General features: G+C 38.8%; 1 protein-coding gene across 1 annotated transcript in view; it reads right to left on the bottom strand.

The window, feature by feature from the left end:
* galnt14 (UDP-N-acetyl-alpha-D-galactosamine:polypeptide N-acetylgalactosaminyltransferase 14 (GalNAc-T14)) overlaps window positions 1-13,897 on the bottom strand; it is a 139,855-nt gene that overhangs the window by 8,413 nt on the left and 117,545 nt on the right. Inside the window, exons 10-13 of the mRNA XM_032585047.1 lie at window positions 12,695-12,821; window positions 9,597-9,689; window positions 8,341-8,424; window positions 4,853-4,997 (exon numbers count right to left, since the gene is read on the bottom strand). Of these exons, the coding sequence (XP_032440938.1) occupies window positions 4,853-4,997; window positions 8,341-8,424; window positions 9,597-9,689; window positions 12,695-12,821 (449 nt within the window). The remainder of the gene's footprint in view (window positions 1-4,852; window positions 4,998-8,340; window positions 8,425-9,596; window positions 9,690-12,694; window positions 12,822-13,897) is intronic.

Here is a 13,897-nt window from a genome sequence, read left to right as displayed (position 1 = left end):
CTCGTTGAGGTAAAACGTTTTCTGAAGAACATCTGAACGCTGCAGGCTTTATTTCACAGTGACTGATTTATCGAACTGCTGCAAATGGAATGACATCAGAGGTTAATTGGTGCTCCAGTTCAATACATTATCTCACAGCTGGAGCAGCTCAGTTACTGCATGTCTTTGCACTTCTAAGATTCAGTCCCAACAGAACCAAACCTACAACCTCAGCGCTCATGCTGGAATGAAAAACTGCTGAGTGTGCGCTTTTTGGTAGTTCTTAAGTATGAATTCTCTTAGTTATCATATTTTGTTATTGTACGGTGAATATCTTGTCCTCCATTTCAGAAAGTGAGACTCATATGTTACATATTTTCATCACATAGAGCAAAATATTTCAAGTCTCCATTTCTAATAATTTTGAAGACTTTGGATCATAGATAATGAAAACTCAAAGTTGAGGTGTCAGAAAATGTGAATATTTTGCAAAAGTTAGATCTTAGAAACCCATGATGTTACACCTTAATTAAAAATATGTGCAAATGTTTTCTGAAGGGGAGGACACAAAAAGTAAAGAAGCTGATTGTTCAAAGAATGTTGTGTCCATGATTATGAATAGAAAGTTGAGTGGACGAAAAAAAGTATGTTCAAAAATGTATATACTTTTCAGAAGGTTGACATTTCTGTTTAAAATAACATTTATTTATACATTAACTTATGTAATATTAAGATTTTCTGAGGAACAGAATTTTGGGTTTCTATTTCCTCTGAACCAGAATCATCAAAAGTACAAGAAATAAAGGCTGGAAATGTTTTGACTTTTTGCAATGAGGGAGAAAAATGTGAATTATTTTCTAGTGTTCTAAAGGTTTTTCCTTTTAATATGTCTGTTTGTGTGTATATCAAGGTTTCTGCAAGTTTTGCCAACTCAAATTTAAGACATTTTTAAGACCACTATGATCAGAATTTAAGACCTGCATTATGACAGAAATATACAAAAGAAAATAGCATTTTTCATATAGTAGCATCGTAGGAGTTGGCAACAGATATGAACCACTGGCAAAGACGAACGTCATACAGCAGATGATTTACAGTCACCAATGATAAGACTCACAAAAACTAGCTAGCTAACTAGCTAAAAAACTCGAGGCCGTTGAGGTAGCCGAGTCAAAGAACGCAATAAAGATTTTTTATTCTTTTGTCTGACAGAAAAGTCCCACGAGAAAAATAAAGTACACGAGATTAAAGTCATGCCAAAGCAGCATCTAAGACCTTTGATTAACTTATTTAAGGCCAACTTGAATATTTTCTAATGAATTTAAGATATTTTAAGGATTCAATTTTGGATGCAGGAATTTAAGATTTTTTAGGATGTGCAAAGTAAAATGCAACATTGATATTCCAACATTCTGCATTAACTTATGCTCATTTATAACTGACTCCCCATCAATTTTCCCTTTGTCTTCATCCAAAATATGTAAATTACCAATAAATAAAAGGTTAAAATCAGGAAGCAGTGAGGCTCAAAATAAGAGTAATACCTGAGAAAAGCTGGCCGATCCGCCTGCCTTTCATGCACACGTACACAGCCTCAGAGGTAATTACATTACTAATGTTCACAATCACAGCTGTGTGGCTCAGTGAGATGGATTTCCTACCGTCTATAATACAGCTGTCCACCTCTGGGTAATGCAGCTGTGTGATTGATTTGTGTCACAGATGACTGACGCAGCACACTTTCTCATCTGCAGGGTGATTTCAGGCTCTGCCTCCAAGATTTTTACCCAGGTACAAACATGCATCTTTATACGAAATACATCACAAGGAAAAATAGACTGAAAGCCGCAGAAACAACAAAGTTATGACAAAAAGGTAGAAATATTAGACTGACTAAAGTAGCTTTGCTTACATGCAGCTGGTAGATATCACTAACTTTACTGCCAGTTTGAATTTGATAGATTTGGTAGATGTTTATTTCTATTAAGTTCTGTATTTCAACAATAACTACAAGTTTTTTCTTCTCTGTACAACTGCAACTGAATTTCCAACTCTTAAAACAAAAAATAACACTTAAATGCTGACAATATGACACTCAAAGCTAATAAACAAGCAGAAAACGCTGATTGTTGTGGTTATAAATGTCTAAAATGTGATTTAAAAAAATAAATGGCCAAAATGTGCTCACTTTGCAGGGAGCCCTGCAGACATGCCAATTAAAAATGTTGGTGTGTCCAACATGCTCAGCTCTACTGTAGGCTGAGATACTTTTACATGACAGAATATTCAGTTGCTTAAAATTTTTAAGCTTCAATTTAATTGGCAAATATGAATAAATCCAGTCACTGACCCACAAGATGTACTTTTATCCTTGTTGGTTCTCCAATCAGAATGACTTTAAATCATTAAAAGAGCCTTTACCAGTTATACCAAAATACTTTTAACATACTTAAGAAAAGAATGGAAGGTTACTTTTCTTTTGAAACAAGTTGTTACTAGAGGATTGTTCCAAATTGTATCATTTGATTCTGTTTTTTGACAAAAATTTGTCAGTTTTTTGAGTAACATTGTTTTGCATGAAGCTGTAATGTTATTTTGCACAGTGTTGCTTTTCAATAATGATTTTTCCTGCTATGCTGTTGGTTTATCCTCTTTGCTGATTCCTGATGATGAAAATATAAAGTATTAATACATTTCATTTGATCCTACATGAGCAGTGTTAATTATTCTGCTGTGTTGTGGCATAAATTTACAATAAAAACTCAGAAAGATGTTTTTATAGCCAGGTTGCAAAAAGAAAAATGAGAAAATTGTGTCAGATAAAAGTTGGTTTGTCATAATTTCTCTGGCAACATTTGAGTATAGAGAGAATAATGAAAAAATAATTTACATTTACAATGAAAACACCTCTGATTTCCCTCCAACACTGGGAGATTCTTTCTGTTTTACCCTTTAAACTAAAGTTAAATTTAATTCTTGAACTTCAAATCCAGGCTGGGAGCTCAAGCCTGACGTGAACGAGCCGAACAGGCTTTAGTTTCTCTTTTGACTCCTCCGGATAAGAGACAGTTTCTCATTCTCACTTGTTCCCAGTTGGTTTCACTGGGAGCTGTGGGACTTTAATCAGCCACCTTCAAGTCAGAGGCTGTTTTCTCCAGCCTTTAGGCATTTCATCTGCTGACATGTTGGCTTTCTGCAAGCCCACTTGTTAGCGTGAATCACAGCCTCCACGCTCACTCTAAACGTGGAATAATGAGAATCCTATGGGTATTAATTATAACTGAGAGGATGGAGAACACACACACACACACACACACACACCCACGCCCCCCTGCACACACACACACACAGGCTTTTCGCTGTGCTTGTTTAGTGAAAAATGAACACAGTCAGAGACGTACAGCAGAACAAAGTAAGAAAGAAACTGGTCTGCAAAAACTGAAACACATCATCTGTTTTCTGTTCTGAACGTCTTGAGATTTTCTCAGCTTCATGATTTGCTTTTTAATTCAAATAGTTTTTTGTGATGTTTACAAACAATGCTGGAGACTTAACAGGAAATATTTTTCAGCAGGATTTTAATATTTGTGGGATAAATAGTTTTTTGTTATTGTGAAATATAAAAGCAACTGTTTGATTGATTTTCAGACAAGAATTACAAAACGTAGACAGAAATGCCGACCTCATAATCAAATCCTCTCCAATTCTCTGCCAAGAGTTTCAAATCATTTTAATGAGATTCCAGAGAAAATGACAGATAACTGGAATTATCTGCAGGTGGATGAAGCAAACAGCAGCTCAGCTGTACTTCTACACAACCTGCTGCTGCACACTTCCAGTCAGCTGGCTGAAAAACGAGTACAACACTTACAAGAACAATATCTGCTTTTGTTTGGAGAATATTCACTCATGAAAGACATAAAGTTGTGGTGTAGCTACCTGAGCAGATAGCCTGACTAAATAACGGCTGCATGTTTTCCTTCATTCTAAAGCCTTAGAAATGTTTTCATAATCCATCCTGGACTGATAGATGTTTGACTTTGTGTTCGTTTAGGTCTGGTAATAATCAGTCTGAAGGTGAAACTGATTAATTTACTAAATGATTCAACAATGGAGCAGGGAGAAGTTATATTTTCTCATTAGGTCAGATTAGTTTGGTCAGTTTTGCTTTTAATAAATCACTTGAAAACATTTAAGCAGGTTTTCTTTGGCTACGTTCACACAGCAGGTTTTGATTCTCAATTTCAATTTTTTACTGAAATACGTAAAAAATTGCATAGTCATTCATTCTACCAATCAGTGAAAGGTTTATGATCCCCCGTGTGCAGAAGAGGAACGTTGACGTCGCACATCAACAGACTGTTTAACGAAGTGATAATGAATTGATTTTAAAGTTTTTTAGCCAACAGTATCGTCATGAGGTCATAAAAAGATGAAAGAAGCTACGACAAAATAAAGCACAACTTTAGTGGAGTATCGGCTGCTTCTGATGCAGAATTATGTCACATTTCACATAAATGATGTAAAAGAGAAATATAATACGAACGATCATCTTGAATGACTTTGAAAAGTATCGCATCTAATTTAGTAAAATCTGATTGTTTGAGGGATGAAAAGATCAGAATTGGGTCGATAAAAGTGGCATAAAATATATGGATTTGGGATGAATTTGCCTGCTGTATGAATCATGGCTTTGCCTCATATTAAAGTCTTTACACATAGTAATGTGAAAGGGGGAAACACTGTTAATGTAGGGAAAGAAAAACAACCAAATATTTGCTATATTTACCTTTTTCCAGACCAGGAATGATAGAAACGTAAACACATTGTGTATTTCTGTGTATTTTCTCCTAGTAAATGCTGACAGACTTACCTGACTGCTGGTGGGGCCCCCCTCTGCTCCTGTGCAGGGGCCCAGTGTGAGGACAGGCATCTCCTGGCCTTCGACCCGACGGGACTCCAGGCAGTTCTGCCGCTGTCGGATCACACCTGACTGGGAGTCCGAATCGTCTGGGACCCTGAGGACGAGCAGACGTTAGTGAGAAGGCTGGGAAATGGAGGAACTAAAAAAAAAACTAAAAACATCCAAAATACGTTTTGGTGTTGTTGGTGTGTTATTTTGAATAAGTAAATATATAAATAACACAGCTGTTCAACTAACTGACATCCTTTTAAAGGAGTAAGATGATTATTTAGTCCGAATACAGAAAACATCCATAAACAAACATATACATCAAACAAAGACAACAAACTACAGTAGACAGCAGCTGAAACACCTGTTTAAAAACCCCAATAATACCTTATACCAACATTATCAGAATTTTTATTCAGAAACTGTAGCATGCTTGAATATTGTTTAAATTTCTGTTTTTTCAGCCCTTTTCCAAAAGTTAGCACAGAGCTTCAGTTACTGCAGGTAGGAACTAGAGATCAGGATGAAATCTGTGAGTAGTTGGACTCTGACCTGAACCTTCAGAGCCACATAAAGACAGTTACAAAGTCGGCCTTCTATCACCTGAAGACCATTTCCAGGATTAGAGGACTAATGTTTCAGTGAGATCTAGAGAAACTTATCTGTGTCACATTGATTCATGCAGCAGCATCTTCACAGGTCTGTCTAAAAAAATTAGCTTCAGTTGATGTGTAAACATCTATTGTCCATAAAAGTGTTTACTGTCAGCTGTTAGGTTAGCTAAAATGCTCTAACCAAATCTGATTTCTGATACCTTTGTTATCCTACATTTGATATCTGAGCCAAAAAGCCAAAGTTTTCCATATTTTCCTGACGATAACCGGCTGACCTGAAGTAGCCATAAAATTACACTTAGTCCAAAAAGTTTTGTCTGTAGTCTTCCTCTTTAATAAACTTTCTCAGCCTTTCTTGTTCAAATTTTAGCTATGCCATAACTGGGGTTTAAGCTGTGCTGCATTAATTCAATCTGCTATCTTTCTCTTTTAATAACCCGTTAAAGGTTATTCTGCATTTTAAGGGTCACGTCTGTTGTCCCCTGAGAGGAAGCCTGTTAATTTCATTCTGGGGGATTAGCACCAGCCTCCCGTGAATAAATGGCTGCTTTAAAAAGGGCGGGATGGAGCAACACTGTTTACGTGTATTTTAATGGTTTGTATGTAGCGTGTGTAACAGCCCCTGCTGTGTGGCAATGTGGCCGGTAAATTGTTTGTCAATTCAGGTCCTTGATTGTGGGAGGTGCCTCTGATTACGTGGCCACCTGGATTGTACTTAAGAAGCACCGTTGCACTCATGAGAAGATCCAGGCGCAGACGGCAAAATCCAGGTGCAGACGGCAAGAACCAGGCGCAGACGGCAAAAACCAGGCGCAGACGGCAAGAACCAGGCCTAGCCGAGATCCAGGTGCAGTCGGATCCAGAGGCGGCCCCAGCAGATTGAGTTGTGGGAGTTGGGAACAGAGACCTGTGAGGGCCAACTGGGTCCATGACTGGAGGAGGACCAGGCTGAGTTAGCACGCGCTGGGAGCACATCTTGGGCTGCCGCTCATTTTTCCCTTGACAGTTATTTTTAATAAATGCCTCTGAAGGGCTGAAAAATTATTCTGGTTGTTGTGTCCTCCTTATTTTTCGTTGCGGCCATCCGAGCTGTTACGTTTTTGTAAAGAACAGTCGCAAAGTGTGTGTTTGTGTGTGAGGAACGGTGTGTGTGGTGAATCTGAGGAGCCGGGCCCCTGGGGAGCTGAGCCAATCAGGACTGAGAGAGAGAGATTTCTCTCACAAAGGCAGCGAATGAGATGCTCAGGAACTCAAATGGACAGCGGACATGAGGGACGGAGAAGTTGGAAATCACTCTCCTCTTATTTTTCTTTATACCTGGAGAAGCAGGTCGATTTATACGGAACTCGGGTCTTTTGTGTGTTTTCCAATTAAAATGTTCCATCTATAATAACGCTGCTGTCACATGTGATGCGACTCTTCATTTATCTTAATCAAGGATGGAGGAAAGTTGCTTCTGACCTTCATGTTGAGATTAAAAATTAATTTAAGTTGGAAAAGTACTTAATCTACAGCAAGTAGAAGCAGCAAAATACCAAAGAGTTTTGAGGGAAACAGGTTTAATAAAAAAGAAACATTTAAACTTTTATTATGGAGAACATAATGTGATTAATTGCACTACAAAGAAAAACATTCAAATTATACTAATGACCTTCATTTACAGCATTCTGTGAATGCACCGGTGATTTGTCTAAATGTTTTTAGAAGTAGTTCTGATGTTCTTGGCTGCATATAATTGTATTTTTAAGTGCATATCGTCTGTCATGGTCAAGAGGAATGTGAACCAAATAAAAAATAAAAAATTAAATTAAATAAATGACACGAGATCTGCAAATTAGAAAAGCAACAAATTTGGACTCAAGATAGAAAAATAATCAACCTGAGACTGCAGAAAGAAATGGAAAAACACAGATTTTCAAAAACAGAAATAAAAAAATAGAAAGAATACATATGTGTGTTTATGGTACATATATAAATGATATGAGAGTCAACGCTAGCTGCCTGAATAAGAAGTAAATTGGGATAAAAATTACATTAACCAAAAAACGTACCAGTCATGAAAAAAGCATATTTAATGTCATAATTAAATGTATTAAAGGTGTTAAACGTACTGTATTTCAATATTAACTCATTTTATTTTAATTTCATTGATCTGGTGTACAAGGCAACATTGTGTTGTTTAACAACTGGCAGCAAAAACTCAAATAATACCTGAAATTTGACACCAAGTTAACTATCTGAAATTAAAAAAGTAAGAGCAAAATCCTTCCAGCTGCACATCATCCGAATCCAGACAGGATTATTGTCCAAAAAAGAAACAACTCAACCCAAAACTTATAACCAGAAGTCTACAAAACAAACAAATCAGAGAAAACTCCGACATGCTGCCACCATTAGTGATACTGCAGCGTTTTAGATATGATTCAATGCTTACCAAAGTTTCTGATTACTCCAAAGATTAATGCGTTTTTACACTTAACTTTTGAACTAAACTTGTGCTGGCCTGCTTTGATCAGTCTTGGTGTGCCAGACTTCTGCCACGTTAATAAAATCTGAAAGTTGGACTCCAACCTTTGCAGTGTGTTGCATCTTTTCACACGATGATCTACCATCATGAGTCAGCGAAACTCTACAACAGCAAATAAAGTGTGAAAAGATCAAAAATAATCTTTTTTTCTAACAATGATCCAGACGGTAATAAAGCCACTTTTGGCATCAGCATCGAAATTTCTCCTTTAAGTTTGCACGCTCAGCAGAAGCTTTTCCTGCACAGATAAGCCTGAAGAGGCATGCGCTAACACACACACAAACACACACAAAAACACGCCTTCTCACTTGAGCTCAGGGTACACATTGTCCAAGTACCACTTGAAGGATTTGCACTTGAGCTTCTTCCGAAGTTCGACTCTGCCTCGAATGCTGGAAAAGACAAAAACAAAGCAGCAGACAGTCAGGCTGACAGATAAACAGCAGATAGCCACTTGCACCTGGCCTAACACTCCGGAGCCAGAACGGGAAATAACCCATAATAAGGAACAACACTGAGACAGATAATAAAATACTAACACAGAGCCAGACATAAACTGATGTGGAAATGTCAGAATTCACATGTTCCTGACAGATAAACTGACGTTTCAGAACGACTGTCTGGCTGCTGCTGCACTGACTGTGAACGTCGAAGAAAACCTGCCACTAATGCACAATCCATTAAACCACATCGGTGTTTTGAAACATTTAGCTTAAGCTTAAAATATAAAAGTAACACATGAGGTTCACAGCAATGATTCATCAGCCTCTTTTGTTTAACCACAGGAGACTGGAGAACAGAGAAACGTAGAGAAATGCTCTTTTAGTTTGTCGACTGCATTAATCCAGAGTCTAAATCCCCAAACAGCCTTAATGACGAAATTCCTAAATGACTAGAAGTTTTCTACTGATGTCTTTTCAGACAACAACAAACACCTCAGTTGGGAGCATTTTTTATACTGAGTCAATCTGCACAATTCACACCAGTATAATGTAGCCAGTGAGGAAGCAAGACACTTATAAGTGTGAGTTTACAACAGGTGCATCGGCTATTAGGGCCACTGTAAATAGATTATTATATTTCTGCCAGAAAAAACTCAGACAGAAACTTTCTAGAAAAAAATCTTGGAAATTTGAAGATTTCAAACAGTCGAACATTTCAACAGTTTAAAAGTCAAAAATTTATGACTTTTGGAAGTGTTCTGAATTTCATAAAATCTTTTCCAAAGTATTTTCTATAACATTTTTTAGTTTTTTCTCACAAATTTTTGACTTGTGGAACTCAGAAATTTCAAGATTTTCCTGGAGAACTTATTAAATAAATCTCAAAATTTCTGAGTTTGTGGGTGGAAATTTTTGACTTTTGGAATTATTACGTTTTTCTAGAAACTTTCTGAAATAAATCTCAAAATTTCTGAATTTCTTCTGGCAAATTTTCTGCTTTCGGAGCTCAGATATTTTCTTGTTTGTTTTCTCAAAATTTTTGAGTTTTTTGATGGAAATGTTTTACTTTTTTTCTGTCTACAATGGCCCTAATAATGCGGCGTAGTTCTGCTTGATCTTACTCTCCGTAGGACTTCCCTCGTGCGGCCGGCCGGGCCGAGTAGTAAAACAGACTGAAGTCGTCCATCCACACCTCCGCTGTGCGCCGTGTGTTCCTGTTTCCACACACAGAAACACACCAAAGCAGGAAAATACAATTATTCTGGGCAGATGACTGAGGAAAAACAAAGTTAATTTCTGTTGCTTCAGTGAAATTGAATGATAGTATACACCCGTCTATTCCTGGTTCGGTATTTACGGATTCTTTTCTTCATGGATTTTTCGGTGAAATGTTACTTCAACTTATTTGTGGATTTTTTTCGTAGAGCATTTATAAAATATTCAAAAGAAAATGCAGCTTAGGAAGCTAAGATACAGAGGCAAAATGCTACCTGACCTGCTATTGGAGCTGCTGAGTGAACAGAAGCCAATCCAGTACTCCCACTTATTTTCCTTGTTGCTGATTGGCTGAACTCCCAAAATAGAGATAAGGTGGTTCCATTATACTTTCCTCCCCAATTAAATAAAAAAAAGAGATTAGACTTTGATACATGAACATTTGTTAATAAATATTTATAGGAATGTTCCCTCAGACTGGTGAATACTGCAAGTAAGATACTGCATGCTCCACAGAAACACGTCAGAGCAGAAAATCAAAGGTGTTTCCATGTATTTGATGTATTTTGTGCAGACAGTAGAGTTGGGAAGCTGATAAAAACTTTTAGTGTTTTTCTGTGCGACCAGGACTTTCTCTCATCAGCATTCTGTGAGTAGTTTCTGATTCTGATCCTGCTGGTGTGAATGAAGAAGAGGCTGCAGGAGGAAGGACAGAGAAAACAAATAAAGACAGACATCAGGAGGCTCGGCCGGGTCACCTGCTGCGTTTAAATGCGGCTGCTGCAGAGGAAACCCGGCCCACCGCCGATGATCTCTGGATGATGGATCACTGCGGTTACACATGTAACCGCAGTGAGTAAAAATGTAACGTTTTACTTCTCTGACGGTTTTTCTCGCATGTTCATGAAATGCTTACATGTTTTCATACATTAAAATCTGAATCCTTAAAGTCAAACTTCTGAAAAAAGTCACAATTCTGCATTAAAGTCGCAATTGTGAGATTAAAGTCAGAATTCTAAGATTAAAGTAAAAAAAAACAACAGAACTCTGAGATTAAAGTTACAATTTTGAGATTACATTAAAAAAAAAAGTCAGATTTCTGAGACTCAAGTCAGAATTATTTCTTGTGTTTTCAGTCGCCCTATAATCCTCTTCCATATTTTCAGGTATGAAACCATGTTTATATCATCCTTTAATCATATCTCTGTCTCTGTATCCCATCAGCTCATTTCTATTCAACCCACTGCACTTTACTCACCCACACAGCTGCAACAGTGAAGCCCATTTTCTCTGCCTCTCATCCCATTTTCCCCTTTTGTCTCGTTCTCCCTTCCCTCTCAGTGTGTCTCTATTGTAATTAGCTATTAGCAGAGTTTCTCTGAGCTGTGAGCGATCTCATTGAATTGACGGAAACCCTCCATTATGAGCATTACACGCGCCGGCCGCGGCGCCTTAATGAACGCGGAACAGAGAGGAGACGCGTGATGCTTGTGGGCGTAGAAACATAAATACGTGTCGCGCGAGGGCTTTAAATTAGCGACTCCAGACGCGCGCGCGCGCATTTACGCAAAGCACAAGGAAGGAAACAGCATAATCTTTGTAATCGAGTTATCAAGCAGCAATTTTTGGTGGAGCATAATTCATAATCCTGTCTGCCAACAGAGAAGCTTCCTGCTAATTAAGCAGCGGAGCAGTGCGGCTCTGTTTCAGAGATGCAAACATCAGGTCGTCGGGATGCAGACTGAAGTCATCATCCTCCTCGCAGAACAGATGTTGCCTCGGTAACGACCGACGGGGAGCAAAAATGAACAACTAAAGAGCGGGGAAAAAAGCATCTCAGTGCTGCTGTGAAATAGGCAGTTGACACAAAACAATAAGCTTTAATGGGCGGTTTGGACGGCGCCAGGCTCTGAAGGGCCGTTCGGCAGCCAGAGAGCCGAACCTCCGTCCTGCCGTCACCTCAGCCTGCCGCCGCCAATTAAACCGCGCCGCCAACTCAACTCCCACACCTTGTAGCTTTAATGTTTTGCTTACAGACAGAGGTTAATGAGTGAGTGAACAGCTGAAGGAATAATCTTTGAGATAAATCATCGGTCTGCGGCGTTTAGTGGATCCCACGAGTAATGCAGTGATGGAGTGTCGCAATTAAGCTGTTGCTCTTCCTCAAGTCTCCCAGTTTACCAGCAGCCATCGGCTCAGGCCAGTAATAATGAGATGAATTTTAAAAAAAACAACAAAAAAACAAGCAATTAATTTTAATTATCAGCGTCTTATTTCCTTATTTGTTTTAATCCTTATCAACTTTGACCTGATTCTATCATTTGAAGGCAACATAATCTGCTTACAGCCTTGATTGATCGGTTAATACCAGATCAATTCATGTTCTGAGCATGTTAATGGATTACTGGCCTGCCGGTAAACATGTCTCCGTTATACTGAAAGGCGCGCAGAAAGAAAACAGCTTATGCTAATGGGATAATATTGTAGTGGCAGCTCAAAGGCTCCCGGGCAGCTGTAAATCCACCTTAACAAAGGCGCGCGCGTAGCGCGGTGGCTGCGGCGCGCGCACAGAGGAAACTCTTACTTCTACACCACTGCTGTCTCAGCGGGATGTCCAGTTATAGTCCATAAACAATGTGACAAGTAACAAAAATCAAGTTATTTAAGTGGTTTAAAGATTAGAAGGTTTGTGTCCAAGCTGTCTGTCTGATATTATTTCCTCTTTTTTCTTCTATATATAGATTTTAGGGGTTTAATCACCGCAGCAGGATGCTACCTCCACCGTGCTTGACGTTTGATACAACATCCTCAACAAATATCTCCAGTAGCTTGATCTTTGTCTCTCCTGATCATAAAGGGTTTTTTCTTAAGATGATTTTTGACTTTTCCATTTGTTCTCCTTCAGTAATATCACATAAATAAAGACTAACACCTGGATTTAGACCTTGTTGTTGTTGTAAGGTGACAGCAGTGACACGTTAAACTGTGACGGTAAAAGTCTTACTTGATGTAGGTGTTGGCGTTGCCTTCAGGGAACACGTACGGGTGTTTCTTCCTGAAGACGTGACCCACTCTGCTGCAGGGCAGGATCTCCAGACTGCCGCCACACTGCCAGACCCGGAACGAGATCTCTGCACACGCACACACACACCAAACTTTATTAGAATGCTTACTGTTTATTTATTTTGCACAGAGACAATGTGCAACATTTCAGTAACCTTTTAAAAGCAGAGATGCTGGTACCATTTCCACCTGCCGTCCCATGACTTAACAGGTTATGTATTGGCGAAAAGCCAGTCTAATAATTAATTACATGTCCAATAATTAATTATTCACATCACTAAAACCAAGCAAACCAATCAAACTACAAACCTACAGACAGTTCAATAAACCATTTATAGCTTTCATCAATAATTTGTGCAAAACGATTATTTAACAGCCATATACAAATATCTGGATAATAATAGGTCACCTTTAAACTGGATGTGTTTCTGAATCCAGCGCACATGTAAAAGGTAAAGCTGACTTGTGTTTTTTTGTTCTGTGCATATTGATTTGTAACTTAACTGTCGGTCAGTTTAGGGCAGCAGAGAAAACAAAGTTTCTCCACTAAAAGAGGAAAAAGTCCAGAGCTGGGAACTTTGAAAGTTTAGAAACTTTGACAATAAGAGCAGAAGAAGAGCTGCAGAGGAAGTGGAAATTAGAGCACAGGCCGAGTTTGATGAGTCGGAGGCAGGGATGGAAGAAGAGATGAAACAGCAGACGGAACAAAGGAGAAGAAGAAGAGTCAGCGAGATGAGGAGATAACCGACACGGAGCTGGGGAGACTGACAGAGACATGACACACAGCAAATGAGTGTGTGTGCCAGGAGGGAAGAAAACAGGCTAATAGTGTTTCACTGATCTGAGGAGAGCAGCAGCAGAGCAGCCAGAGACCCAGCACACACACACACGCCTACACCCAAACGCACACACACACACACTGCAGGCAGGTAGCAGGAGGAGAGCCAGATGTTCTGCTGGAGGAATGTCAACGCTGGACTTTTATCAGCCCAGAGGAAAGTTCACCTTCATCCATCTGATACCGAACGACTCCTGCTTTCTAAACCCAGTCACTCTATAATTCACTCTGCTCACATCACATGACTCATTAAAAAGAGGGAAACTTAATCATTTCATAAATATAATGATTCTGCTCCTTCAGAGA

The sequence above is a fragment of the Xiphophorus hellerii genome, chromosome 15 (genome assembly GCF_003331165.1).
Source record: "Xiphophorus hellerii strain 12219 chromosome 15, Xiphophorus_hellerii-4.1, whole genome shotgun sequence".
Taxonomy (NCBI): Eukaryota; Metazoa; Chordata; class Actinopteri; order Cyprinodontiformes; family Poeciliidae; genus Xiphophorus; species Xiphophorus hellerii.
The sequence above is the reverse complement of the archived record's forward strand: the minus strand, read 5'-3'. Positions and strand labels throughout refer to the sequence as shown.